Source organism: Plectropomus leopardus, chromosome 6 (assembly GCF_026936395.1).
Source record: "Plectropomus leopardus strain MGB_pleo_1.0 chromosome 6, ASM2693639v1, whole genome shotgun sequence".
NCBI classification, from domain to species: Eukaryota; Metazoa; Chordata; class Actinopteri; order Perciformes; family Serranidae; genus Plectropomus; species Plectropomus leopardus.
Window position 1 is genome coordinate 11,305,971 of NC_142181.1, and position 27,463 is coordinate 11,333,433.

The 27,463-nt window shown below is 40.3% G+C and overlaps 1 protein-coding gene across 2 annotated transcripts; it reads right to left on the reverse strand.

Annotated features, from left to right (window-relative positions):
• Positions 1 to 703: 703 nt before the first annotated feature.
• sacs (sacsin molecular chaperone) lies at positions 704 to 27,368 on the reverse strand. 2 transcript variants are annotated; one of them, XM_088078723.1, is made up of 12 exons: positions 27,168 to 27,368; positions 24,268 to 24,338; positions 23,916 to 24,024; positions 22,117 to 22,267; positions 18,841 to 18,931; positions 18,677 to 18,762; positions 18,069 to 18,180; positions 17,656 to 17,802; positions 14,854 to 16,339; positions 14,148 to 14,239; positions 13,173 to 13,199; positions 704 to 12,446 (listed from the first exon to the last, which is right to left on the reverse strand). In XM_088078723.1, exons 3-12 carry the CDS (start codon positions 23,936 to 23,938, stop codon positions 895 to 897), a joined length of 13,767 nt encoding a protein of 4,588 aa, XP_087934849.1. In that variant the 5' UTR covers positions 23,939 to 24,024; positions 24,268 to 24,338; positions 27,168 to 27,368; the 3' UTR covers positions 704 to 894. The 2 variants fall into 2 exon arrangements, with proteins under 2 accessions (XP_087934849.1, XP_042342282.2); XM_042486348.2 differs by lacking the exon at positions 13,173 to 13,199.
• Positions 27,369 to 27,463: the final 95 nt, after the last annotated feature.

Below are 27,463 nucleotides of genomic sequence, written 5' to 3' on the forward strand. Positions count from 1 at the left end.
CTATCCGGAACTACAGTTATCAAAGCAGACTTGCTGTAGGGCCCTGAAGTACACATGGTTCATTTCAACAGATAATGACAGTCACCAAATGTTACTGTATAGAGCACAGAAAACATCTGACATAGCTGTAACAGAACAACAAATATCCCCAATGGAAAAAAAGCATTTTAAGTATGAAAGAGTGTTCCATTCACAGTTGGATTCTCCCACATTGCTGGGGTGACACAAACACTCTACAGTGCAAGTACATGAAGAATTTTAAAAAAAGTGCTTTGTCCATAAACAAGTGACTGGCTTTGTTACAGAAAATGTACAACGTTCACAGAAATTATATGAAATCAACCATAAAAATACAAAAAAGAAAATTTACAAACATGATTGTTATTTCCTTGATTTGCATGACAGTATTTGCAGTATTTGACATAGAGTTTATCTATTTTTTCTGATATAAGCGCATCCTTTCGGTACAGTCAACTGGTTTTCTGTAGCAAGAAAATATAGATTTATTTTTATTTTTTTTTTATAAAAGATAAAGTAAAAAAAGCAGCATTTTTTTAAAATCTAACTCAGAGCAAATATAGTCAATGTGGGGACTTTGGTAAACAAAACATATTGCTTAGGCATATATATGTACAGCATATGCAGTTTTTTTGTGTGTTTTTTCACATATTACAGCAAATTTATATTAAGACAGCCTACAAGGTTATGGGAGCCGTATATTTATTCACCACCATCACAGGTAGAAACTGCATATGTACCATAAGCTGCCAGCTGGATACTTCAGTTTTATTAAAAGTGATACACATGATCTGTATTGCACACAGCCATGGGTTTCCTCCATACTCTAGAGGATCTATGCATACTTTAGATTCATTGTCAATTTTAACAACAGTATTATATTTTTTGCTGCACAAAGGTTTCAAGCTTAATAATAATCCGTGCAGTACATTCCATCACTCTCATTGCCACCTCAGATGTGAATCTGTCATTGGGAATCTGTGGAAACGGCAGGAGATCAGGATAGCGAGTTCTCAGGCTGTCCACACCATATCCTTCCAGGATCTGAACATCATTTGAAAGGCCTGTTAACTGGGAGTTGTACTCCTCCACTTTTTGAGCCAGAGCAGTTGGTTTCACATCTTTGTCTGACTTTCCTCTGACTGCATAGTCAGCAGCTATGAGTGCAAGCTTTGTGGCCAGGTAACATTTGAAACAAACCCACTCATTGGCATTTTTATGGAGATCATTGCGAGCAGCAGAGTAGTTTGCTCTTGCTTGCCTCAACCATCTGCGGGCTTCCACAGGGTTTCCAACTGTCTTGAAAGTAGGGGGCACAAAGAAACGGTGAGAATGTGATGAACCTGCATAGCTTGTAAAATTTTCCCTGAACTGTTGCCTTTCTGACTTGTGGCTTGTTGCTTCTTGGTTCCATGATGAATAAAACCTTTGAAATGAGAACTTGTCTGACTGGAAACGAGATGATGATGTGGAGAAGGATCTCCTGGAAGCTCTGTCTGTATTTTGTTGATCAGCCAAAGTCTGTTTCTCCATCCTGTTGATTTCATTCTGTAAGTGCTTGAAGACTTCTGTGGCAATGTCCAGATTTTCTGCATTTTTGTCTGGATGCCACTTAAGATACAATCGGCGGATTATCTTCTTTCTCTCTGTCTCAGAAAGCTTCCAAGCTTGTTCAACTACTAAGGTGACTTCTTTCAGGATCTCCGGCAATGCATGAAGTTTGATCTTTTTTGGAGACTGTTTTAGAGGGGGTGGTCTGAGGTTTTCCTTACCAGTGAAAACAGGAGGGCTCAATCGAGGACCAGAGGATCGACTGTTTGGGCTGGTAGGGGTTGACGGGGTACTGGTGTCCCGCGCATGGGCACTTTCATCTTGTCTTGAGAATTTGTACAAATCGAGGGAACTGACTATTTTGTACTCACTATAACCAATGTCAATCTGGAAGCATTTTCCAAGGAAACTTGTGTTTTCTTCCTCTTCTCTTTCTACCTCTTGAACAATGATAGCATATGTATAGGTAGGCTGATAGGACCCGTATATGTCTCCACCCTCAGAGTCTACAAGGTAACCCACATACTCTCCTGGGTAAAATACATTCATGGGGTCCATTAGGAGTGTGTGATGTATCTCAGCAGGTATGGGGGTTCCAGGAAGGGGTAGCTCAAGTTTTGAAGGCTCTGTTGAGTCATACTTAACCCCAAGGTTGTCCAGCTTTTCTGTGATTCTGTAGATGTCATTGCAGCCCAGCATGGCAATCAGATAGGATGTGTCTGAAATCAAATTGTCTGTAGCAGACTTCAATGTCATTGCCAGTGCTAATAGAAAATTGATGTCTTTACTGTCTGAATGCTGGATGTAGAGGTGAATCACAGCTGTCCCATATCTTTTTAGGAAGGCAAGAGTTTCACTGCGGCTGTGTGGAATGGGGCTACATCCTTTTACTCTTAATGTTGTCTGGAGTTTCTCAAAACAAGAAACTTTCAGTCCTTCACAAAGTGCTTTGCAGAGACGTATGGCTTTTTCCTCATTCACAAGGTATGCGTTGTCGTTCTCATGTTTCATTATTCTGATCAGTCCTGTGATGAACTGCTCTGATGATAGCAACAGCTGAAGGCGACCTTGAAGTGAGCAAAGAGCTCCAAATTGGCACATTCTTGGGGAATCCTCATCAAGCTGCTCTTCAAGAATGCCACTCAACAGTCTAGGCCTTAGTTTCTGTGGAAGTAGCATGATCAGCTTTGTGTGGAAGGCATGATCTTTGCCCAGATAGCACTGGCTCATGTCCACAAGCATCTGAACTCCAACATTACCCTGAATTCTGCTCTTGTAGTGTGGAGCATCATCAAACACCAAGCTATTGGATTTTGCTAATCTACCATCATGACTTGGCATATAAAATATCAAATCTCTGAGACTCTCAAGATCTTTGCGAATTTCCACTGGATCATTATGAAGGGACTTGAACAATCCTGAAATGACTCTTTTCACAGTTCTCATTTCATTTGGGTCAAGCTGCTTGCCCTCTGAACTTCTGTAAATTCGCCACAGCACTTCAACATACTGTTTGGTTGACACAACATCTTCTGTACCAAGAAGTTTGAACAGTTGATGAAAGGTACCAAGTTCAAGAGGCAATTTGTACAAGTAGGGTTTAAAGTCAGATTCATTGTCCAAATTAATGACAACCTCTTCAGGTTTCAGCAATTTCCAGCCATCTTCAACCATGACAAAAGCCACTCCACGAAGCTGGTAACGGAAATCCCTTTTGTCTGCATTGAGAAACTCGTAGGTGGACCTTAAAACTTTGTTTCTTGTTTTCACCATTTCGTCATCTGGACTGGATATGTTGCAGATGTTTTTGCAGTTGCCTATGACTTTCTCCAATGGTGGGTCCAAGTTAACACCCAACATGTTCAATACTTGGTCAAGTTGTTCCTGTCCAGTGAGTGTGTTCCCCTCCTGGTCTTTTATGCTTGATGGTGTAGCTTTCTCAGGTAGAATTGGGCAAGATGTCCAAAGCAAGTGAATGATATCTGTTTGCTTGAATTTTGGATTTACCTGAGACCCACTGAAGCGAATCAGAGGAAGTGTGCCACTCATCTCTTGGTACTGTGAATGAAGCTTGATGAGTTCTTTGGGAGCTCTCTCGGGACACAGGAATGGTATCATTGAGAGCTCTTTGAGAAAAGTACCCTGGAATAGGTCTGTCCTCTCTTTGAAAATGTGGTTCAAGAGGACATCAACAATGGTTTGCACCTTTTCTTTGGCCCAGCTCTCTGTTTGGGATTTAATGCTGACCTCTTTTGCAAACTGAAGAACTTGCTGCTGGGAAATTTCGTGCTTGAGACCAATATTTCTCAGAAAGGTTATCCATGAGGTGAGTGACAATGTCCCATTTTTGGGTTTTGACACTTGCTCAACTTTCTTAAAAAAGTCACTTGGTATGAATGACTTTGCAGGTAGCATAACCTCAAATACCTTCACTGTCTCATCATAGAAAAACTTGGTTGGCCTGAGTCTGTTTGAGTAGTCATAGATGAATAACAGTCCTTCTAATTTCTCATAGAGCTGATCCTTTATCTCAAATGATTCTTCCATTGACAAAAGTCTCTCCTTCATGTAGACAATGTGTTCAACTTTGGCATCATAGGAAAAACTCTCAAACTTTGGCAGGAGGTGCTGAAGGTAGATCTCTAGGTCATCAATTGGCATGCAGCCAAGGAAGGTGTACAGTTCTTTCAGCTGGGGATTGTCAGCAAGAAAAGCAAAAGAGGCTGTGTGGGCCCATTTCTCTATGTCCGCAGTAGGAATGCTTTTTGCAAGGACATAGTTTGTCCCATAGTTTGCAATGCTGATGTATTTCCCACTAACTGACTTAAAACATGGGAGGAGTTTTAGGCTCTGTGCATCTTGTTGTGTAAGGTTAGCTAGGTTGCAGTTGAAATACAACAGAAGAGCCTCAAAGTCCTTGTCAGTAAGGTTTGCTGCTTTGAATGCAGATGTCTGGATCATGTACTCTACAGCTTTCAGAACACTTGATGGATTTTCAATGTTTGCTGTGTGTTGTGCTAGGAAAGGCATGATGGGACTCTCTTTGACACAGATTTTGTTTACTGCAAGCTGAATGCACCCTGCTTTCATTAGGGTATGAAAGACTTTGTCGTTTTGGCCATGTGGAAATATGGCTATGTTCATCAAACTCAGAGGTATGAGCACATCATGCTCAGGGACAACTATCTTTTCTCTTGCCATGAATTTAATTCCAGGTAGCAAAGCCCAGTCTTTCAGAATGTCAAGCACTGTATCAAAACTGGGTTTGATGTCTGTCTGATCCTCCTTAACAGCAATATTCTCACTGATGAAGTTCCACACATTCTTCAGCCAAGATTCACTTGCAAAGGTGTCTCTCCACTTAACAGGGGTCCTTGTTCGATACTCCCTTGGAAGAACAGACCCCAGTAGGTCACCAAAGCAGCTGATGTCAAAGATCTTTGCAGCACCTGCCTTCAAAAGGATGTTGCTGTACCTGATATACAATGTATTCATGAACATTTCTTTTCTTGGTGAGATTAGTTCATGATGTGTTGTCAGGAACTTTGGTCTCTTGGAGTCAAACACCTGAAGCATAGTGTCCATTGTTATCAACAGAGGCAAACCCTCAATTGTGACTTCATCTGCTTCTATATCTTTGAAGCAGTAGTCGACTAGAAGCTTCAAGTTATGAACTAACTTGTAGTTTGACTGCTGGAGACGGCAGGGGAGTTTTCCGACATGACAACATGTGTCAGGTGATGAGAAAGTTTGAAGAAAGTTGCGGACATCCTCTGGTGTCACATAACTGACTGGTATCCCTGCATCTTCCAAACAGAAGTAGAGATTTGCTGTCTCATCGCAGTTGTGAACCAGGTTGAAACCAATATCCAGAAGCAAAGTTTTCAGCCTGTACACATTTTCAGCCACAGACTTCCTTGAAGTGATGTTGTACTCTGTGTTTTTCAAGTGCTGAAGTTCATCTTGCAGCAGATTATCAAAAAAGGCTCTGCCTTTGTTTGCAGTGGATGTGTTCACCCATGAAATGTAAATGACAGAGTGCATGTCAGAGTTGTCCATGTGAGCTGCTCTGACTACAGGCAGCAGACGCTTCGCATCAGCATGGATACTGTTGTACACTGCTTTAACCAGGCAGTACCAGTCTGGCTGTATATCAAGTCTGTTGACTGGGAAGAAGAACAGATATTTCCGTATTGTATCTTTAACAACATGAAGCGGCGTTCCTTGTAGTACAGTCATGGTGGGATCAGGACCTGGGAAGTATCGACGCTTAAGCTGAATCAGCAGTTCCACACAGGCAGGTGCGATCAGTGACGTCATCAAATTGTTATTCCAGTCACTCCTTACCCCCACTCCATTGTCATCTCTCCATAGGTTTCTTCTAGCAGAGTCTAGGGCAAAATGCCCATTGACGTGAAAAGGTAATCCAGTCTCCAGTGAAAGGGGCAGAAAGCAGAAGGCTCTGTGGGGTTTTTTGTAGTTGTGGCTTACACATGCAGCTACCCCTCCACGTGGAAATAGAGTTATGTCCTCATTTTTGTGAGCTGAGATCACACTTTTTGAAACATTTTCAATGTTAGGGAAGCCAGATCGGTTGCAGATCATCCATGTGGTCAAATTTCCATCATTGTCCTCTATGTCCATTGTGTAGGTTATCTGTTGGACTGGGATAGCAGTTAGCTGCTTCTTTTTGGTCACACTATCAATAACAGAGGCATGAAACTGTTTGCGTTTTAACCGATCACCATCTGTTATTTTGGCTGTCACAGAATAGAGCACCTTGAGGTCTCCAGATGCATTATCAATTTCACAGATTGATATTTTCTCCATGTGGTTGAGGAACATTAGAAGCTCTGCACCGTCTGTTTTTAGCTTATCCAGAAGGTTTTGTACCATTCTGTCTGATGCAGGGACAGAACTGATCTCTGATGTCTTTGCCATCTCCTTAGAGCGGATGGGGAATCTGAACATTGTGCTGCGTTCTAACTTAAAATGGACTCCCAAGTAAAGACTTAGAACATCTGAAAACTGAGATCTGAAGTCAGAGTCCAAGTCTCTAAACATTCTTCCAGGACTAACGGATGTAGCCCCAGGTGCAAACTGTGCATGTGGATCAAAGATGCACAGAATGTCATTGTTTGAGATGAAGGATGGGCAGTCGGTGATGTGATAGACAGAGTTAAATCCTATACCATATTGACCAGTTTTGCCTGGATTTGCCTCTTTTGTTCCTCTTCCAAGGTTTTGTATACCTCTGACATCATCTTCTGTGAAGGGCTGGTTGTTATATACACAGAGGGCAGGGCCTTGCATTGGGATCCATTTATCATCAAATATTCTGTCTGAAGGATGTGTCCTTGGATCAAAAACAAAGTAAATTTCAGTGGCTTTGGCATCGTCTGCATTTTGAAGCAGCTCTTTTAGCATTTCTTTTTCTGATGGATAAGCATTGAGAATGCTTTTAATTCTGCTTGTGAGTTTTTCTTTCTGCCCAAACTCACTCCCAAGTGGACTGAAGCAGACATTCGAGGCATATCTCTCCAAGGCTTTGTGACGTTTTGGAACTGCTCCTAATTTCACAGCAACCTCTCTTGGAATATCACCGTGACAGTATTTCACCGTAGAGTCTCTGACTTTGATCCAAGGGCAGTCATTGTAGCATAGTGATTTTGATGGCTGCAATGTCAGATTGGAGTCAGGCAACAGAATCCCACCATAATTTGCTTGGCAATATTCTTGGTTTTTGTCTCTTATCAAGCTCCATATTCCCTCACTAATAATTCTGCGACACAACTGGAAGTTCTCCTCTGTGAGTACCCTTCTCCCACATTCTTCTTTAACAGTTTCAAGAACTGTCGAGAAATCCTCAACTGTGAAGCTGGGCTGTGCCCCAACATTTTCAAAGAGCTCACGGCAGCTGTTTCTGTATTTGTTAGGGAGCTGATAAAGATGTGGAGCTGCATCAAAATTCAGGTAGAATGCAACTTTGGAGGGGTTGACATAAGTGTTCTCCACCAGGATGGAGTTGAACTCTTTCAGTTCCTCAGTTATTTTTTCTTTTGCATTTTCATCCTGTAGCATTTCCTCATGAAGAAACTTGTAACATGCATTTGTTATGTTTTCCTGATACAGTGTGACACCATCAAATGATTGAGACAGTTTCTTGAGCTGACTGATAACAAGTTCAACTGAGGGCTTCCTTATTAGACCAAGGCATTCTTTCACAGCCAATGACATTGCACCACAGCCTTTGAAAGATGGAGAATTTTCATTCAGGATTGGCTTCATCAGACACACTGTTTCCTGATGTTCAGTTGTGAAGAGTTCTCTGGCAGAGAACATTGTTGATGGAGAAAAGTTGTTCCCATGCCATGGCAGTGAGAAGCCTGCAGGTCTTGTCAGGAATGGAAGGAACTTGGTGTCATGTAGCTTTTCTAAGAGCTCAGCTGCTCCCGGATCACTCATCTTCAGTTTCTCATCAATGAGACTGAGTAGTATACTACTACGAAAGCATGCAGCTGTGTGATCATTTTCATTTAGATCAATAACAGATTGAGCACGTTCAATCAGGTCCTCCCATGACAGATCATCTTTGACCATGCCTAACTGCACTAGCTTCACTAAACACACAGGGTTTAAGTAGTCTTTAGAAGTCCCTTCAGGAAATCGTCCATCGTCAGTGTTGTAGAGTTTGGCAACTCTTCCCTCTGGGTGAATGAGTCTGGAAGGTAAAACCAGTTCCTTATTTGGACCAGAACATGGGACACAAGGAGTAATCCTGAGGATTGATGCAAAATCTTCAAGTTTCTCATTCAAGACATAATGCATCAGTGGATCTCGCAGCTCTTTTTCAATTTCCTGGATGTGAGGAAAAAAGACCTCTGAAAAGAACTGCTTCTCTGTGAGTGTGTTTTCCATCAACTTTCCTTTACATCCAGCATCATCAAATCCCTCCTTCACCCAATCAGGTAGCTCAACAGCGCAGAGGTTTTGTGAGCCGCTCTTCTTGAGATATTTCAAGAAGATTTTGAAAGCAGCAGAACCAATGTCTGGCCTACAGAGTAAGGCATCATCAAGGAATCTGACGTATTTGATTGACACCCAGGTTTTTCCATCTGAGAAAAACTTTGAATGTTCACTGTCTCCTCCTTTGGCTATTTCTTGGTAGACGCCCTGGCTGACAAGTGTGAAGTCATCGTGCACCTGACTTGGATCTGGCCATGCTGCATAATAGCTGTAGTCTAGCAATTCTCCACTTTCAGCCATTGAGCGAAGCATTATGAGTGCTGCTAAATAGGCCTGGACGATGACATGTCTCATGAACACAGAATTCCATTGTCCTTTGGTGTCTGTCTTCCAGATCTCTTTGCGGTTGGAAGTCACTGCAAAGCAGCCATTAATGTGGACTGGTAGGCCTGTTTTGATTCTGAGTGGTAAGTAACAAAACACCTCACCAATTGGTGTGATATTTGTCTTTACTGTCCATTTACGATTCTCTTCTTCTGAGAGCAGGACAGCAACTCCTCCACAAGGCACCAGTCCAAGTCTTTTTCCACTATCACTGAGGGAAAACTTGAGTGCCTCAGTTACATCCATGCATGAGCAAATGAGCCAGTTAGTGACCTCGACTGCCTTCGGGGGCATTTCATCTGTGAGTCGTCTTGTCTGGACACCTTTAGCAGCCATCTCAAAGTATTGGTTAGGATCTTCCTCTGAACCTCTGAAGAGTGGCGAATGGAGATCGACAATGCGTTTGAACACGTTATGAAACTCCTCCACCAAAACACGTATGATGCAGCCAGACTTGGGAACATCAGCAGGTACCCTGTTGGTGCTTGCTACTTTCTTCATAACCTTTGCTGCAGATTTTAGGATACTCAGAGGTCCGTAGGAGGATTTGGATGACCACACACTTTTGTTGATGGTGACGACATCTTGTGCTGCTGCTGGATTTGGTTCTTCATATTTCAAGTACTTTAAGACCATACTTCCAACATGCTGAGTAAACAGAATGAACCTATGGCCACATATGCTGAACTCATCGACCAGGGAATATATGTCAGTAGTGTTGTAGTACAGACTACTGATTTCACTGACTGAGGCTTCCTGCTCTGTTCTGAATGGGAGTCTGAACAATGTACCGTTGTACTTGTATGGTGAGTCCTGAGCGAGAGGAAGCTGGCAGTTGAAGACATTGATAAAAGGTTTGAACTGGTTGGGAAATTTTCTCAGCCTTTTCTGTTGTTTGCTCCAGTTGATTTTGATCCCTGGATTAGATTTGTCTCTGATATGTTTGCTGATGTGATTGATGTTTGGATCAAACATGATCATGAACTCTCTGCTCATTATGATGGGGATATCAGTGATGTGATAAACTGAGTTGAAGCCCAAGCCAAACTTGCCAACTTTGTCTGCTTCACATCTCTTCACTGAGCCACCCAACCTTGTGATGTTCAGAAAGTCAGCGTCAGTGAATACAGAGCTATTGAAAGACCACAGGGAGGGCCCATGGCAAACAATCATGCCAGGATCAAGGAGATTCTCTCGAATTTCAGCATTTTTTCTCATGTCAATGAGGAAACTGCACTCTGTTGCACTTGCATCATCAGCATTCTGGAGGAGTTCTTTAAATATGTCTGCAACAGATGGATATTCCTCCAATATGTTCTTTATTCTCACTGTAAGAGGTTCTCGCTGGCCTGATTGTTCAAAGCCAAGGTTCTCTGGGTTTATCAACCTTGTACTCAAGCATGGCACCTTCAGCCACTCTGCAGTTTTCATAGGGATGTCATCATGGACTAATATAATTGGCTCTGAGGCATCCTCTAATAAGTCATTTAAATCATCCACCTTGATGTCACAGTAGGTGCATTCATGAATGGGCTTCATTGCTAATTTGTTTGGGTCCTTGTAACAAAGAATCGGCACATGCATGGTAGTATCGACAGGTATCTGATTGTTGTACAGCCATCTCAGGATGTTGACTAAAAGTAGGATGTCATGCTTGCTTTCCTCCCTGGTAATCTCTCCTTTGCATCTTTGTTGGATAGTGCTGATTACTTCAAGCACATGGCTTGACACAACCTCTTCAACTGAGCCGCAAAACTTGAAAAGCTTATGAAACTTTCTAATTGTCTTTGGCAGGGAGTACAGGTAAGGCTGCAAGTCTAGATCAGGGAGGGGTTTTAGGACTGTCTGGCCAGGTGATGAGAATGTTTTGCCCGTCCACACCCAATCAAAAGGCAGTGATTTCATAGCTTCTCTCGCATCCTCAAGATGAGCCTGCATGAAACCATATATCTCAAACAAGATCTGCTGGAACTGATACCAATCCTCTGTGGTGAATGCTTGAGATTTATGCCAGTCATTCACTGCTTTCAGGTGCTGCAATACTTGATCCACCTGTGGCTCTACAGTTAGTTTCAGTGCTTTCTTCATACCAGCAGATGTGTGTTCAACCAGTGCGACTGAGGATCCAACAAGCACTGCATGCGACATGTCACACATCTCTGACAAAGAGCAGATATTGAGAGTATCTCCAACCCAAGCAAGGGATTTAGGGTAAGTTGGAGGTCTTTCTTTGCAGACAGGTACCCATTTCAGTTTTAGCAATGATGTCTGAGCATCAGCTGATTTTATCAGCTTGGTTTGTCTGTTGAGTATTTGCAGGAGTGTTTTAGCCTTTTTGATTATGGAGTCCCATTCAGGCTCTTTGCTGCTTTGTAACTCCTCTATCTTCTTTGCCACTTTGAGTACATCTTTTTCACTGAGCTGTACTTCATTTCTTAGTCCCAGTTGTCTGAGTGAATGAAGTGTATCAGGGGAAGATGTAAATGTACTTGTGGGAAACCTGGTTTTCTCTTCCATGTAGAACAGATTCTGTAGAATCTCCAGCTCTGGGTCAAAAAGATCTGATGCTTTGACAGACTTTCCACAAGGCAACTGGATAAATTTAATAGCAGAAAGCCATCCAATCACAGAAGAGTTTTCATTTTTTAGAAATGCCAGATGTTTAAGTGCCCAAAGCATGACATGGGTTATCTCATTTGTTGTATAAAAGCCCTTTTCAATATCCTGAATAATCATCTTCAAACACTGTGTTGTTTTCACTTGTTCTACATTCAGCAACTTGATGAGGCGGATTGATTCCTCATCACAGCAACCCACAAGATTTATGGATAATTTCACATCTGGTGGATACTTGGCTCTATGATGTAGAGCTCTAGCTCCTCTCAGTGATGTAAATGCTGAGGTACCTTCAGTGTAGGTCCCCACTTTCTCAAAGATGGAAAGCTCAAGCAGTGTATGCCTTTCCCTCTCTGTAATATCAGACAATCCTGCAAGAAAGTTTCTGAGAGCAATCTTCTCTTCAACTGAGAAAGAAGACACCAGGCTGGATAATCGTTGTATTGGCAATCTATCCATAATTTGCAGAAGCATACCAGGAGAGGAAGAATGTATGTAATTTTTGAGCAGTGGGTGCTGCAAACACGAATCCAGCTTTTTTATCACTACTCCCCCAAGCTTTTCCATGATGTCAAGGAGGTTTTCAGATAGGGGCGCATCTTCCTCATCAACAAGAATTATGGGGGATGGAGTTTTGAGACGTAGAAGCTTAACTATGTCCATGCTTTCCTCAAGTGGCACACGTGGGATCAAAGGCATGTCTTCAAAGGTACTCAGATCATCAGCAAAATGTATATAGAGATGCTTCCAAATCAATTTAAGCCAGGAAACTGTAGGATGTTTCAACTCTCTGTTTCCAGGCTCCCATTGGACACTAAAGTCTCTAGATGGCCAGGCTGTTGACAGGATCTCCTTGATGAGTCGAGCTGATCGTTCAGGGTTCAGTACTTGTAACTGAGTGCATGGTCTTCCTGTTCAAATAACAAGGAAAATTTCAATTAGCCTCAGGTATTATTTTAGAAATAAATGTTTAACTATCAAAGCTAACAAAGTTAGGTTTGTTGTTGTTATTGCATGATGCAGCAGTCTGATAGTGGAAGTTCATCCGTCAAAACTGTTTTAACAACCCACTAAATCAGTTTCTTAATAAATTAGAGGGCAACACTGCAAACAGATTAACTTTTAAATGTATTTTGTTAAAAAAAGGCTTAATATAAAAAAGTAGTATATTCATAATTAACATTCAAGAATTAAAACAATATTATAGCAAATATTAATGCATAATGCAAACACATGAGCACAAACCATTTTCTGTACACACAGACAAACACAGTTTGTTGAATTTATACTAAAATTCTGTCAATCTTGAGACCATTGTTATTTTGTTCAGTGCAGAGGAAACAGTTTCTCAAAGACACAAGTGCATCAAAAACCACTGCATATCAAAGTGTACTATGGCCCACTACAGGAAGTCTGTGGAAAGTAAACTGTAATGATTCAGTCATATGTGTTATATGTGATGTGGGTCTCAAGAGATAAGATTTCACAGAAACTAAACAAGTGAGTCGTTATTTTACTTATATTTTACTCATGTCTGTTAGTCTTTTGGTTGCAGTTACAACTGTTCTCCAGTCATGCAGTAGTTTATGTTAATAGCCAAAGGGTTTCGTTATTTGACACACTTTGTAAAAACCTACCTGAGCACCCCCAGAGATACTGTTGCACTGTAATTCAAATTACACATTTTTTAGAGTTCTAGGATGAATATTTCACTTTCTGTCTTACATGTATAAAGAAAAATAAAAATCCTTTCTCAGATCTATACATGCCAAATAGGCCTTTTTTATAGTAGTCATAGTCATGATAACATGAATGACATCTTTCAGCACATAATAATGAATTGTTTCAGCTTGTCTCAACCTAATGCACAGCTGAAAACAACAGCTGGTTATATTGGAGATAATAGGAGAATAAAAGAGCCAGATATGGGTGGAGACTAGCTAGTCATGGGATGACAGGGGTCTGAGTAACTCCAAAATGGTACTCTAATATCATCAACAGGGGTGGGGCCAGAGTGGGCCACAGAGTAAAGATTTCTATTGACAAAAAAAGATGTTCAAAAAAAAAAAAAAAAAATACATATAGTGGGAATACCACACTAATTTAAAAAAGTCACCATCCAAATAAAAATTAATAGGAGTCCATATTGCTCAAGTTAAATGTTAAATTACAATATTCTCTGTGACTTTCATTTTGGGTTTAGAGGACAAATCCGTTACACAGCACATTTCCTCTGCCTGGCTTGCTGCCTTCTTGTCATAATCATGGTTGAGTACAGCAGTGAGTGCACTCATGATCTGATCTCGTGGGTTGAGTGGAATGTGTGGCACAAAAACAACTCTTCCATGAATCAGCATGCTCTCTCTCTCTCTCTCCCTTTCTGTCTCTCACTCCTAAATTATTTATCAGCAGTTTACCAGATTTAATGGCCTGCTGACACACTGCTTACTACAACATGGCTGAACCCACATAACCCCCAACGTCATTACAGGTACAAAATATGTGATTTACTTTAAGAAAGTCTCCTGGTCACTGTTTTTGACTAAGGTTATTTATATATACACATGTATTAATGTGGAAGAGATTACATGTAAATTAAATGTTAACCTTACCTCTGCTTTTGGCTGCCTTCTTCAAACTGTCCATCACTGAAGGTTTAATGCTCTCCAGCACGAACCGACTCTCAAGTCCTGGATACAGAGACCTAAGGACAAAGAAGAAGTTAAAAAAGGTGAGATTTTTTTTATGAACTCACTTCTCGCATGTACACTTGTTTTATGTCAAATCATTTCCATATACAAAGCTTGGTACTGTAACTGATCAAATAATTTGACTCCAAAAAATAGTCAAAATGCATTCCTCTGAAAACTGAAGAAAAGATACACCGACCAAATTAATGAATTCATTCAATTTATGTTTTCAATCTGCATCCAATTATTATCTGAATTTCAAAGACACAAGTAAAGCTACCAGCTAATTATGCAATCAGCAACAACCTCCCTTTCATATTCCTGCCCAAATTTGTATCTTCGTGTCAGCTGTAGAAATTTTTCATATTAGAGATAGGTTGCAGCAACCTTACTAAAGCCATGCACGATAAAGCACACTTCTATCTGCCCTTGTATAATGCATAGATACTGTGCCTTTAAGTCTTAAGTCTTGTCTAAAATAGCTTTGTCAATGTAAAGAAAATAGTCTAATTCGTTTCAGGGAAAAATCGATTGATTCCACTTATTCACATCATTTTTGAGGTCAAATTTAAATGCACGTTTGGGGGGGACTAAAAGGAATAAATTAGAGAAAATTCACTATCTCTACCTGGGGTATTCTTCAGATGCAATGTAAACGGCATCCTTTTCACTGACGGAAGATGAAAACGCTGCAAATGTCTCATCTTGCAGTGGCAGGAGCTCCAATCCTATGAGGTCACTGTAATTGGCATCACTAAGTGCAAACTCCAGCAGCAGCAGCTTCTCCTGTGAGGGACCTTTATGTTTGTTCTTCCTGATCACCTGCCTCAACAAAGGTGGAGTCACTTTCTTCACTTCAGTGGACTCGGTCATGTAGGCAGCCAAGACAGAGTCCACGGCAGTGGGCACCTTTGCCACCTGCGTTCCTGAGCTTTGGAGGTAGTTGATCACAGTCTCTGAAATGTCCTCATCAGGGTTCAGCTCTGAGAACACAGCCTGGTCCACCTGGATCCAGCTGTCACTGAGGGAATAGATGACTTGCTGCTGCAGCAAGTCGTGAAACAGTGGCTGGAGGATGGGTTTCCAGCGGGACTTGACCTGCATATGGTCTGGCCAGGCCCCATAGGTCCCTGTTGGGGACAGTGGAAAGTCTTGGTCCTTTTTTGTCTGTACCCTTTTGATAGCCTCAGTGATGAGCGTGAAGTAAGCCCTAGGGATGACAGTGATTATAAGCAGCTCATTCCACAAGGCCGCTGGATCCCTCCACTGGTCCACCTCTCGCCACTTGATACTCCTACGGTTGTCTGTCAGGCCAAAGAAGCCACTGACATGAACTGGAAGCCCTGTCTCACTCTCCTCCCCGGGGGGAAGAGGAAGGAAACAAAAAGCCCGTCCTGAGAAGCCAGATGTTGCACCCTTGTTTTCTGTATTGATTACAGTAAGGGGCAGAGCAATGCCAATGGTAGGCATGAACTTCAAATCATCTGCCAAAGAGTCCAACTCAGGACACATTCCTCTGCCCCCAACTCCATTACAAACCAGCCACGTCATCCTCTGTGTCTCTTTAGCTGTTTCATCCTGAGTCTCTATGTTGACCTGGTATGTGACGCATGTGATGGTCGAACTGGGAACCCCGTTGCTGTAGCTGTCTATAGCCTGACCCAGTGTCTTCAATGCGTTCGGTCTTTCTAACTTATCATCAGTATTCTCTGTTGCTGTCACCTGAAACAACATGCGCTCCGTACCATCAGACTCGCGAACATGCAGAGATATCTTCTGAACGCTCTTGAGGAAGAGAAGCACTGTGTCTGCATCCGCTTTGAAAGATTCAAAGAGCTCCAAAACCTTTTCTTTGTTATAAATGTTGCCACTTAGCTGGGAGGGTTTCAGGCGGAGCGGGAAGCGGAACAATGTTCCAGGGAAGCTGCCATCCTTAATGGTTTTCTCAGAGCTCCCAAACATCCCAGTGTAGGGCGCAAACTGGTCAGTCAGTTCTGTGATCTCCTTAATGTCTGTCTTCAAGTTCCAACACTGTCCAGACTCATTCACTCCAAACAGGGTTTGATGAGGGTCCAGCATGGCAATCTGGTCTCCACTGAATATACTCGGAGCATCTAAACATTGAGAAACACAAAACATATTATAAAACGTAAACATGTTTTTATTCTGCATTTTAAGGGTCCTGACACACCAAGCCGACGGTCAATGGTGGGCCTTTGGTAAATGCCAGACGCTGTGCGATGTGGTTTGTCGAACTGCTGGCCCTTGTCGGCCCTTGTTAGCTTTTTTCCTGCCTATTTAGCATGTTAAATCTGCATTGGATTGGAAGTGCAGCTCACTGCACGAGAAGTAAATATAGTCAAAGAGGGCGTGAGATTGAAACAAACTAGTTATAAACAGGGAGGATAATTCTTGTTAGTTGTTAAGCTCCTGAGGAGGGGTGGTTCATAACTGTTTGTCATATTATTTGCCAGGACATGGTGTATATCATTTGTTCTTTTACCATTGGGTTGTGTTCTCAATGCGCTGACTGACTAACTTGCATTCTGAATCTGTCCTGATGGTCTTCTAGTTCCTCTTTTTGAATGGAAAATACAGAATACAGCTGCTTGCTGATAGGGAAAGTAATTTCCTCAACATACATGCTGGTTAGCTTTTAGCTGTAGTCCTTGCGCTGTGTGCAGGTGTAACTTTTTGGCCAAGACACAGGCAACGCAAGGCAATACAGCAGTCAGCCTTTATTGCCACTTGTTCTTCCATATAGGTATGGTGTTTGCAGGCAATACGTACAAGTGTCTTAATTTACAGATTCAACAATTAGCAGTGTCATATTAAATTAATTTTCTAGGTAAGAGTGCCAAACTTTCCAAGCCTAGCTTTTTCCAATGTGATTATATGCTTTTTTATTGTAGTATGTATCATAGTATATATCAATCAAAATTGGATATCTTTGGGTTTTGGAAAGTCTTGGAAATTGTGATGGGCATTTTTAAAATATTTTCTCACATTTTATATACCAAGGAATTAATTAAAAGAAATAATCTGTAGTGGCAGCCCTACTTTAATTTAACATTAATTACATGCAAGGATTTAAAAACTAGTGTTGCACTGCTTGGGTACTCTTAATTCAATTTTATTTATTAAAACTGTCTTTTATATAACTGGGAGAATTTCTGGACATAAGTCTCTTTGATTTGATTCTAATGTATGGTGCAAATTAGTCCTTTACAATGAATCTTAATGTGAGTTTGCATAACTGGTACAAAAAAATGTTATACAGAAAAATATTTATACAGAAAACATTTTGGCAGTATTATTATTTTCTTTTTTACCATTCTTTCAAGACTGATTCCACACGAGAAATAGGTTGTACTATGAATAAGCATTTCATAACATAAAATTGTAATTAGCATTTTGAAATAGTCCTCACCTGTAATATGGTACACAGAATTGAAGCCAATCCCAAATCGTCCCACTTTCAAAGGGTCCTCTCTCTTCCTGCTCCTCGCAATTTCCTGAATCCCATTCCAGTCTTCCACAGTGAACACAGCATCATTGTAGACATACAATGCCGTACCTGCAGTACAGTGAGTTAAAACAAAGTCAGTTCTTTACCCTCCAGAGTATCATTTTAATAGCCCCTTTAACAATTGTATTTGTGTTTTCCCAGTTTACAGGAAGGTCAGAGCAGAGGATCAGCTACAGGGCACCTACTTAACAATACTAAAGCAGGACAGATTCTTGCCAACAAAAGGGCTTAAACATATGCCCTCTAATTAAACGACAGTCTCGCTGATCACTGGGCTATCCTGTGGCACTTAATGGTTAACTGTACTTACTAACCTTGATGCTGAGCCATGTCAGGTGACCACAGTGACTCGACTCCGTAATCTGTCTCATCATACATGAACTTGACTTCTGTGGCTCCAGCATCCTCTGCATTTTGAATCAACTCCTTTGAAATAAAACACAGCAAATATATACAGTTATAAAGGCAATAATGTGCATGATGACATCAGCTTATTTGGTGGAAGCTTTTATCCAAAAAGCCTTGCAGTGAAATGAGCATATTATGAGAGTGGATGGCCCTAGTGGGACCTCATCTCTTTACACTGGCAATGCTTTATACTTCCATGTATGGTAATATAGCTGATGCCAGCAGGTAAAGTCAAATTACAACGAAGCCCACTGTTTCTGTGCAAACTTGACATATTTCCTCACTCCAAATCTCATGACATCGTGGTATTGACTATAGCCTTTAGCTGGGGGAAATCTCGATTATAACAGCCTGTTTACACAAAAAGTAACAGAGAGGCAGTTGTAATAAGAATCAAAACCAGACTGTTTTTTTCCTGTATGAGGGAACTGTATTAAGCCAGCATCCATAAAATCATGCAAAATGTATTAAATTTCTGTCAAAATGTGAAATAATAAGGTAGTATGACACTTACTTTCAGAATCTGCCCACCTTCAGGGTACCTCCTCAGAATATCTTTCAGAAATTCAACTAGTGGTGGTGTAGTCTGTCCAAACCTCCCTGTAAAAGCCAAGCTGAATAAGTCTCACTGTTAAAAGAATTGGTTTACTTGCAATGATGTGCTGATTTTAATTCTACCTCCTCCTTTAAGGCCTGGTCCCTCCAGTGTGACAGATACTTCAAGGCTTCCATCAGGCACCAAGGTCCCAATCTTTGCGCTGTCATCCAACTAGGAAGGTAAGATGTGGACACAACACATAATTAAACATGTGTTTTAATGAGGGAAAGGTAATCATTTGAAAGGTCTTATCTGTAATGTGAAGAAAATAAGAAAACAAATCCAGTTTTGACCCAACAAAAAACAATTCAAAGTTCTTAAATTGATCAAAGAACTTGTGAATTATATAATGAACGACGAACAAATTACACCTGTCATAAACTATTCTGTAACTCAATGCACTCACAAATTCCAGCCAACTTGAAGGGACTGTCAATTTTTACAACAACTATTAAAAGGCTTATAGTTGTCTTTCCATCAAATTTAATGTATAATCAGTCTCTCATCCCAGCAACAGTGTGATAGAGTGTCATTTCCTGGTGCATTTTTTAGAATCGATGCAGCAGAGCTGGCACCAGGCCTGATACTGCTGCTCTAGCCGTTTGAGGCTTTTCAAGGTGACACTGTGACCCACTGCACTCAGCAGTCTTTGCACATCAACATGCTGTCTAGCAAACTGAGCTCTGCATAAGCAAATCTCTCAGTCATCGTCCAGATCATGGTCACGGCATCGTGCAATAATCGTTTGTTCAATTTAGGATGAAGGATTTGAAGTCTTTAATGTCATATTAATATTTAATATGGGAAACAAAGAGCTTACAAAGCTATAGTAGACAAGCTGTAGTCTTGTCTCGACATGGCAAAGGTGTGAAAAAGACACTGATAATGTCTTTTCATAATCCTAACAAAGATGTATAAATATAGGCAGGCGGATTATGAGAAAAACAGGCCCCTTGGCACAGACATGGATAAAGGCCCACCACCTCTATGTGACAGCCAGACATGCAGACTTTATAGTTGTTTAACCTCCTTTTGTTGTTGTTCTGCATCTCTTTGGAGTCATTACACATCTCTGTGTTTTTTTATCTCCTTCTCCAGTCATTTTGAGTCTCTTTGTGAAAAATTTTAATCTTTTTGTAGTCATTTTATGTCTCTTTTTGGTCATTTTGGGTCTGTTTTATATGGCTATGCATCTCCCCTTGGAGAAATTTTTGTCTCATTGTTGTCGTTTTGCATCAATTGTAGTCATTTTGAGTCTCTCTGTAGTGTAGTGAGTGACTTTGTAGTTGTTTTGTGTCTACTGTAGTCATTATAAGTCTCTTTATAGTCGTTTTGCATCCATTGTAGTTGCGCTGTGTGTTTTTGTGGTCATTTTGAGTATCTTTTTGGTTGCTATGCGTCTCTGTCATCACTGTGAGTCTGTTAGTGTTAGTGTGGTGGTGGTGGTGGTAGTGAGGGGGGCTCTGTGCCTCATAGGCCCATTCAGAGTAATCCATCCACATATACTAGTGTAATGTATGGTAGTGTTTTACTTCATTTAGCTACTGGACTGGACTTTTTATTTAATTTGAGAGCACCCACAGACAGGCATTTACATTAAAGAATGCCTACGAAACTTACAGACAACGAGCTTAAGTTGCCTTTCAGTTTCTCCTAAAAGCCATACCACTCCTCTACTAAGTACAATGTCTGGCACAGTGCTTCCTCCATCAGACTGCTGCGCATTATAATTGTATCAGAGAGAACAAGAAGGCAACTTGAAATTGAAACTTGCATCTGCAAATAGCAATAGAAATCTTTTCCAAAATTACTCCTTCTGGTAAACAATTTACATTATATAATACAGTCAGAACAGAAATCAACAATTAAACATTTTTTTAATTTAAAACTCTTGTCTGAGTTTCAGAAGCTGACCTTGTGGTGTATGTGGTTTTAGTATGTAGGTGTGGCTTGCAGCTAATTTCTGCGTATGAGATCAGGGGGGCTGCAGAGCATTGACCACCACCTGCCGCTTTCAGTCGGCTGTACCCCAAGACAGGGGGCTCAACTAAAGTTATGTTAGGACACACTGACACAACAACCATTCCAAACTAAGAGCCAAACTGTACATTTATCTGCCACAAGAATAACTTATTCACCAAATTAGCACTACTTAGTGTTAAAATCTAAAACAACAACAAAAAAAAAACAAATAAAAAGCTAAAATAAAACAATTTATAAAAAAAGTCCAAAGGGTATTGACATATAATTTTATAATGCATCTATAATAACACACCATCTCAGGAAAATAATTCTTAAGTGTTTATAATTATTCTGGAGATATATAAGCCTTTGTTTGTACTTGAATAGTTTTGTTTCAAATGCTAAGAAAGCAGCAAGAAAACTACTGCATTTTGTTCAATACATTGTGATGATGAGGTGCCTAGTCATGCTGCCAACAGCATGAGTCAGATCATTTCACTGCAGTCATATGAACTGATACTTTGTTAGGGAGCACTGCATTACTCTGTAGGAATCCAGCACAAGCCTGCAGTAAAGTCAGATAAGATAAAATAGATATGACCATCACCATTTTCAAAAGATCAATGACAAAACAAAAAGGATTTACTTAATTGTTCACAGCAACAAATTAAGCCTGTGAGAGAAAATTGGCTCACAGCATAACAACAATAAGACACTGTTAATAGTTTAGCTCAGTATCAGATAATTTTTTCTGCAGTTATGACACGGGGTCATAAAAATAGATCTGTTTTCTGCTGCTGGCAATTATCTGCAAGCAGATTAAAAGACCCTAGTTATTCCTTATTCCTCTGTGTAATGGTTTCAGTAAAATGTGACAAAACCACAGAACAGCAACCAAACAAAGTAGCCAAGAAGACAAATAATGTGACCTAAAAACATGAGTGTCATGAATACATCTGTAATTTCTTGCAACAAAGAATCACAACAATTTAAGATTTTTAACCAACACTGACTGGGACAGGATTGCAACTTAACTACATACTTAATTGTGGCAAATGTCAAAACTAGATTTCTGTATGTTTGGACAAAAAGGCAATGATACTTTTTAACATTTTTCTTTATGTAGCGTCATGCACTCTAAAGATTGGCAAATTCTTCCAGTACATGACAAAACAATGACAAGCAATGCAAAAATGACGCACACAGCGTATGAACACAATGATTAGACATCTTTCATAATTATCAACTTTAATAACCATTTTGCCACTTCTGGATCATTTTAAATTTGATGAACTGACTATGTGTTTCTTCCTGGAAAAACTACCAATTTCACATTTTGGTATGTGTTTGTAGTATATTTACTCTGCTGTTATAGAAAAAAAAAAACAACCTACCACTCTCCCATTGAGAGTCAGTCGTTGCTCTTTGACAGGCAAGTCGGTCTCCTCATAGAGCAACTGTTTGACATCTTCAACAGATGTGGAGGGAGAGATGTCATAGGTCCTCGGGCCAATGTACTCATGACGAACTGTCACCCGTGGCAACCTAAAACAAAAATTGGGACACAAATTTGGTTTAAGTTTGGATGACATTCGGATTAACTTGCGTGGGGTGTGGATAGAGCTTTGGAATCACAGCAGCAACAAAATCATTATAGGAAACATTTTCAATATAAGCTGTTTGAAGACTCTGTTTTGAATTTGTTTCATCATTTGATAGTGACAGTAGAGATAAAGGTAATAAATAGAGAAAAAGACTGTGATAAAATGTAACAGGGGATGTTGCAGTTACATGTTATGTGTCTTAACCACTAGGTTACTATGGCTGCGTTCAGCCATGAAAAAACACAGCAAAGTGCTTATTTAAACAGAAACAGTGGTGCATTGAACACCCTGTTGTGTTAAGGCAGGCACACTGCCCTTTCATATGGCAGGGTTTCAATTTAGGGGCTTTGCTGGCTTTGGAGAAACTTACGTTTACATTGCCAAAGCAACTGTGAAATAAAAACAATTGTACACACAGTAGATAAAGATACATGAGAATTTGGTTTATATATACATGTCACTGCTGATTGGGTGACACCTCTGACACACCCACCAAATGAGAGAAAACATTCCTCTACTGCACACCGTTTTACAACATTTAGAGGAAACGTTAACCTGGAAACCTCGGCAAAACAGTGCATACTATTTTTAGATTGAAACTGCCCAGAACGGCCAAATGATTGAACAGTTTTGCACTATTGTTTAAAATTCTGCAGATGAAGAGTGATCTGTGCATGTACAATATTATGCTAAAACTTTTCTCCAAAATTGATACTGAACACTTAATTAAAACTTTTGATTTCTGCAGTATTTGCATGCATTGACAAAATACATAGTAAATATAGTTAAATAGCCAATAAAGAGAGGTCAAAGATCAAATTTGATTTCAACTCTAGAGGACATGAGAGTCTTGCTTACAGTCATTATTGATCAAGGTTTAGATTAGGAAGAAACATGAGAATGGAAACCTCACCAGGTCCATCTGTTAATGCTCCATTAGGGCCATTTAGACAGATGTAGTACTGTCTAGATTTTGATTTTGAGAACATTATCTTGTATGCCTTCACATTCACCCTGTGGCCTTACTGCACGGAAGTGCTGTAGGGTGGAATATTAAAAATATTGACTGATCCCCTCCTCAAGAGATTTGTGCTGGTTCCCATCAGTAGACTCTCTGTAAATTTATTGCTGGTCAACTCTGTCACCATGATCATTACTTTGGCTGCCACCCACTCTAGAATTGGCCATGCAGCTATTTAAGGGAACAACATGGGTGTTTTCCTTATGTAAGGCAAACGTATAAGTGAGCCTGTCGACACGTTAACAGCAATAAAGCAAAATACTCTTGCTTATTCAGCAGCAGGGCTCAGGACCCCTGCAGCCAAGTCCACAGTGGTGCATTCAGTGGAGCTGGAGTGGGTGTGGCAGCCAGCACAGGATGGTTGAAAAGCGGCCCATAATAAACAATACTTTATGCTTTATGGTATAAAGATAGATAGTGACTGACACTAAGCAGTAGTGAGCCTGTTAAACGTTGTTATTCCTATTATCTCTTTGTTGTGAACAACCTGATCAGTGTGCAGGGCCTGTCAAATGCTAACATTCAAGATGCCTTTAATGTTTGCACAAATATTTAACAGTAAACTTACCACGGGTCTGGACAGTTGGCCATCTCGTTGCTGCTATGTGTCCCAGCACATGCACATTCATTGGACTATCTTCTGCACTGAGCGCAGGAATATTCCACCCGTAAAACGGCTGTCGCAAAACAAGAAAACCCGTTATTTGCCTCAAAACACCTGCCTGTTCGGTATAACTGAGTCATAAATGTATACCAACTCTCTTTTCTTTATGTATACGATACAAAAAGACACATAAATCATATATGTTGTTGTGACTGTGACTAAGAGGCTTTCTTTTCACCGAGTATCGCCGGTGCCGGGTGATTTGTTTAGCCTCTTTAGGGAGCGTTATCCCGCTATCCAAACAAGCCCCACTTACTTGTATCTGTCTGGTGTGCGCCGTTAACGGTCCTCTCGGAAAGCTCGTGCATTTCACGGCAGGCTGTGTTCCTAGAAACAATATCAACAACAATAGCAAGTGACATGGTTGTCTCCCTCCAACAACATACTGGCTCCTTCAAAGGCGATGTTCTAATAATAATGAATTACACTGAGCGGGAGAGCAACAACGAAGCAAGAGCTGTCACTGCCCGTCACTTCCGTGTCGTTTTTAATCCGGTCACCGGTCGAAACTACCCATTGCCTGCTCGGTGAGAGTCCGCTAATGCGTGTTATGAAAACTGTTCAACATATTTATTGTCTCTGAGAGGTCCATTGCGTATTTCATGAGTGTCTGCTAATTCTATAACACAAATACAGACTGGTGCGGAACAAAATGTGTGTGCGCATGCGTAGTATCTTACTTACGTATTAACTTTAGGTAACTGTTATTTATTCTTCTAACCATATATTGATGCTGTAAATCTGTATATTAGTGTACACATGCTGCAAATGTATATTTATTTCCGTAAACTCTTTGAACCCTGGGCTAATTTCTTTCAAAAACAGAGAAAAGGGCAATGAGCAACTTGACAAGAAATTTGTTGTTTTTTTTAAAGCTAGAGGGAAAGAAAATCTAGAGAGCTATATTTAGTTCAGTTATTATAATTATATATTATAATTATATATTCAATGTTATTTTTAGACATCAGGCCAGTTCGTTTAGGTTTCAAGGGGTTAAAGTCCCACGTCTGCAGAGACTATGGAGAATAACAGAGCTCTCACTCTGTTTCTATTCTACCAGTCCAGTGTTCTGGAAGTAAGACTATTGATAAGTGAGCGACTGGTAGCTGGACTCCCTCCAATGCTTGGGTGGGCTTGAAACCATCTTTTCAAACAATGAGCATCTGTGCAGAAAGAGTGAGGTTGATTAATAGAAACTAAAGCTGCGTTAATTGATTTATTTAAGGCCACTTGAGGGCAGAAGAACTCCAAGATGAAAAATACTGCTGAATATATAATTGGGCCTGCTAACAAAACTTGATATAGTCATAATGCTAGTAAAAAGTTACCTGTTATTTACATATCCTACAGACACACATAAACATTTTCATTAATTTGGAGGTGTTTATCCTCCTTTTGTTGTATTGCATGTCTTTAGATTTATACATTTCTGTGTGGTATTGTCCTTTGGTGGTCATTTTGAGTCCCTGTGAACATTTTTAATCTCTTTGTAGTCATTTTATGTCTCTTTGTGGTCATCTTGAGTGTCTTTTTGATTGTTATGCGTCTCTTTGTAGTCTCTGGGAGTCTTTTTATGTCTCTATGCAGCTGTTTTGCGTTTCTTTAAAGATGATGACAAATGACAAAACTTGTGGTTATCATCTTTGTAAACAGTTGCCTGTTTTTACATTCTGCAGACATGGCTAAACATTAACATTAACTAGCTTCCTCCACAAACTCTCAAAGGAAATATCCAGCTTGATACAATTTATAAACAACCAAGTCCCATTGCTGCTCTGGCAGTCATTAAGCCTAATGTCTAGGAAATACAATTTTACACAGTTAAGTCTACATACATTTTGAATTTGTTTTGTTGCCTCAAAGTAGAGCAAAAATGAATTGTGAGATGGAATATCACAGACAGATGCATATAGCCATGTATATCAAGTTATTAATTCCTCATAGTAAGAATTATCTTTAATAAGTCTGTAATAAAAGTATTTATTGGGAAATACATAACTGGCAAATAACTGATTGGCAAATGAAGTATCCTACTTAATTTTTAGCATTGATTTTTACTTTGCTTTTACTGTTTATTTAGGTACATGTAAAATTTCTTTTTATTTTTTGTGCTGCCTACATTTATTGATTTTGACTGATCAGAGCTAAACGTGGTGGCACACTTTAAGAACTGCAAACTAAGTTTACAGGCTGACATAACAAAAGAGGTCAAATGACACCAGTCAAGTACATAACATCCTTGCTTTGTGTGTAATTTGCACTGCAGATTATGAGAGTGACAGTAGAGACTTTTAAAACATATCCCCACCAGTGACTGCTTGCAGCTGCATTACTTTGATTAGCCTGAGCAGTTTATACCGCTGAACTCTGGGTCTTGTAGTCAGGACATCAAAGGGATCAGACGCCAGCACACTGCAGTCCAAGATGCGCACATTAACTTAGTGGACGAGAATGAGTGCTGAGGTATACGGGCCCGTCCCACAAAGCTGAGCAGGAGATGCATTTTGTTAAGGCCCAGGGCCCATCAGATAAGCTAAAATATCTTTACACTGCGTAAGACAATATAGGCCTAAAAAAAATATAGTATTTATTTATTGCCACTTGGGTTGCTTCGGATGCTGATTATCCAGAGGATGTTCTGACATTGATATCTAATGATGCACAGACCATACCAAATCTGTCTAATGTTTTGAAAGCATCATTCATTATGGTGGATTGCTTGTTGGTAAAAAAAAAAAAACAACAGGATTACATGGAAAAGTGACATCATCACCTCAAAGTCAAGGACTTCCAGCACCTTAAAATATAAGCTGCTCTCAGTGGCACCATGTCGGGGTTTCCCGAGGACACGCACTCATCAAACCAACTGAATACCGTCCTTTGCAGAAAAAAATCCAATAGCAGTCCTATTCTGTTCAGGACACGATAAGACCCATTTGGCATATGAAAAAAAAAACGCCAAACTATAACGTACTACGATTTCAGCCGCCCGTTGTGATTTACCCCCTTTTTCTCCTTTATTTTAAAATGAGAAAACTGTTAATTGCTTGTTAACTTTGAAATATCTTCATTGTTAAAACACATTTGTCACTGCCCTATCGCCCCAGTAGTCCACATCTTAATGCCGCATTGGAGAGAGAGAGAGAGGATACTCACATTAGGAAACCAGCAGGTTGGCAGCAGCATCAGTGCAGCATCTCTGCCCTGTCCTCTGCACCGCATAAGTTCCTTTGAATTGTCGCATAAATAGCACAATAACAGACTTAAATACTTCATATATGATAGTTTCAATGGATTAGCCTACGTTTTGAGATTAGCAATCTAACAGTCGTGAACACGTCTGGACAGTTTCATACTGCAGATTTTAACGCACAGGTCTCTTAAAGCGACAGCTGCGGTATAAAGCTCCGATGGGACAAACCACACCAGCAGATATGGGATGGGCCAATAGA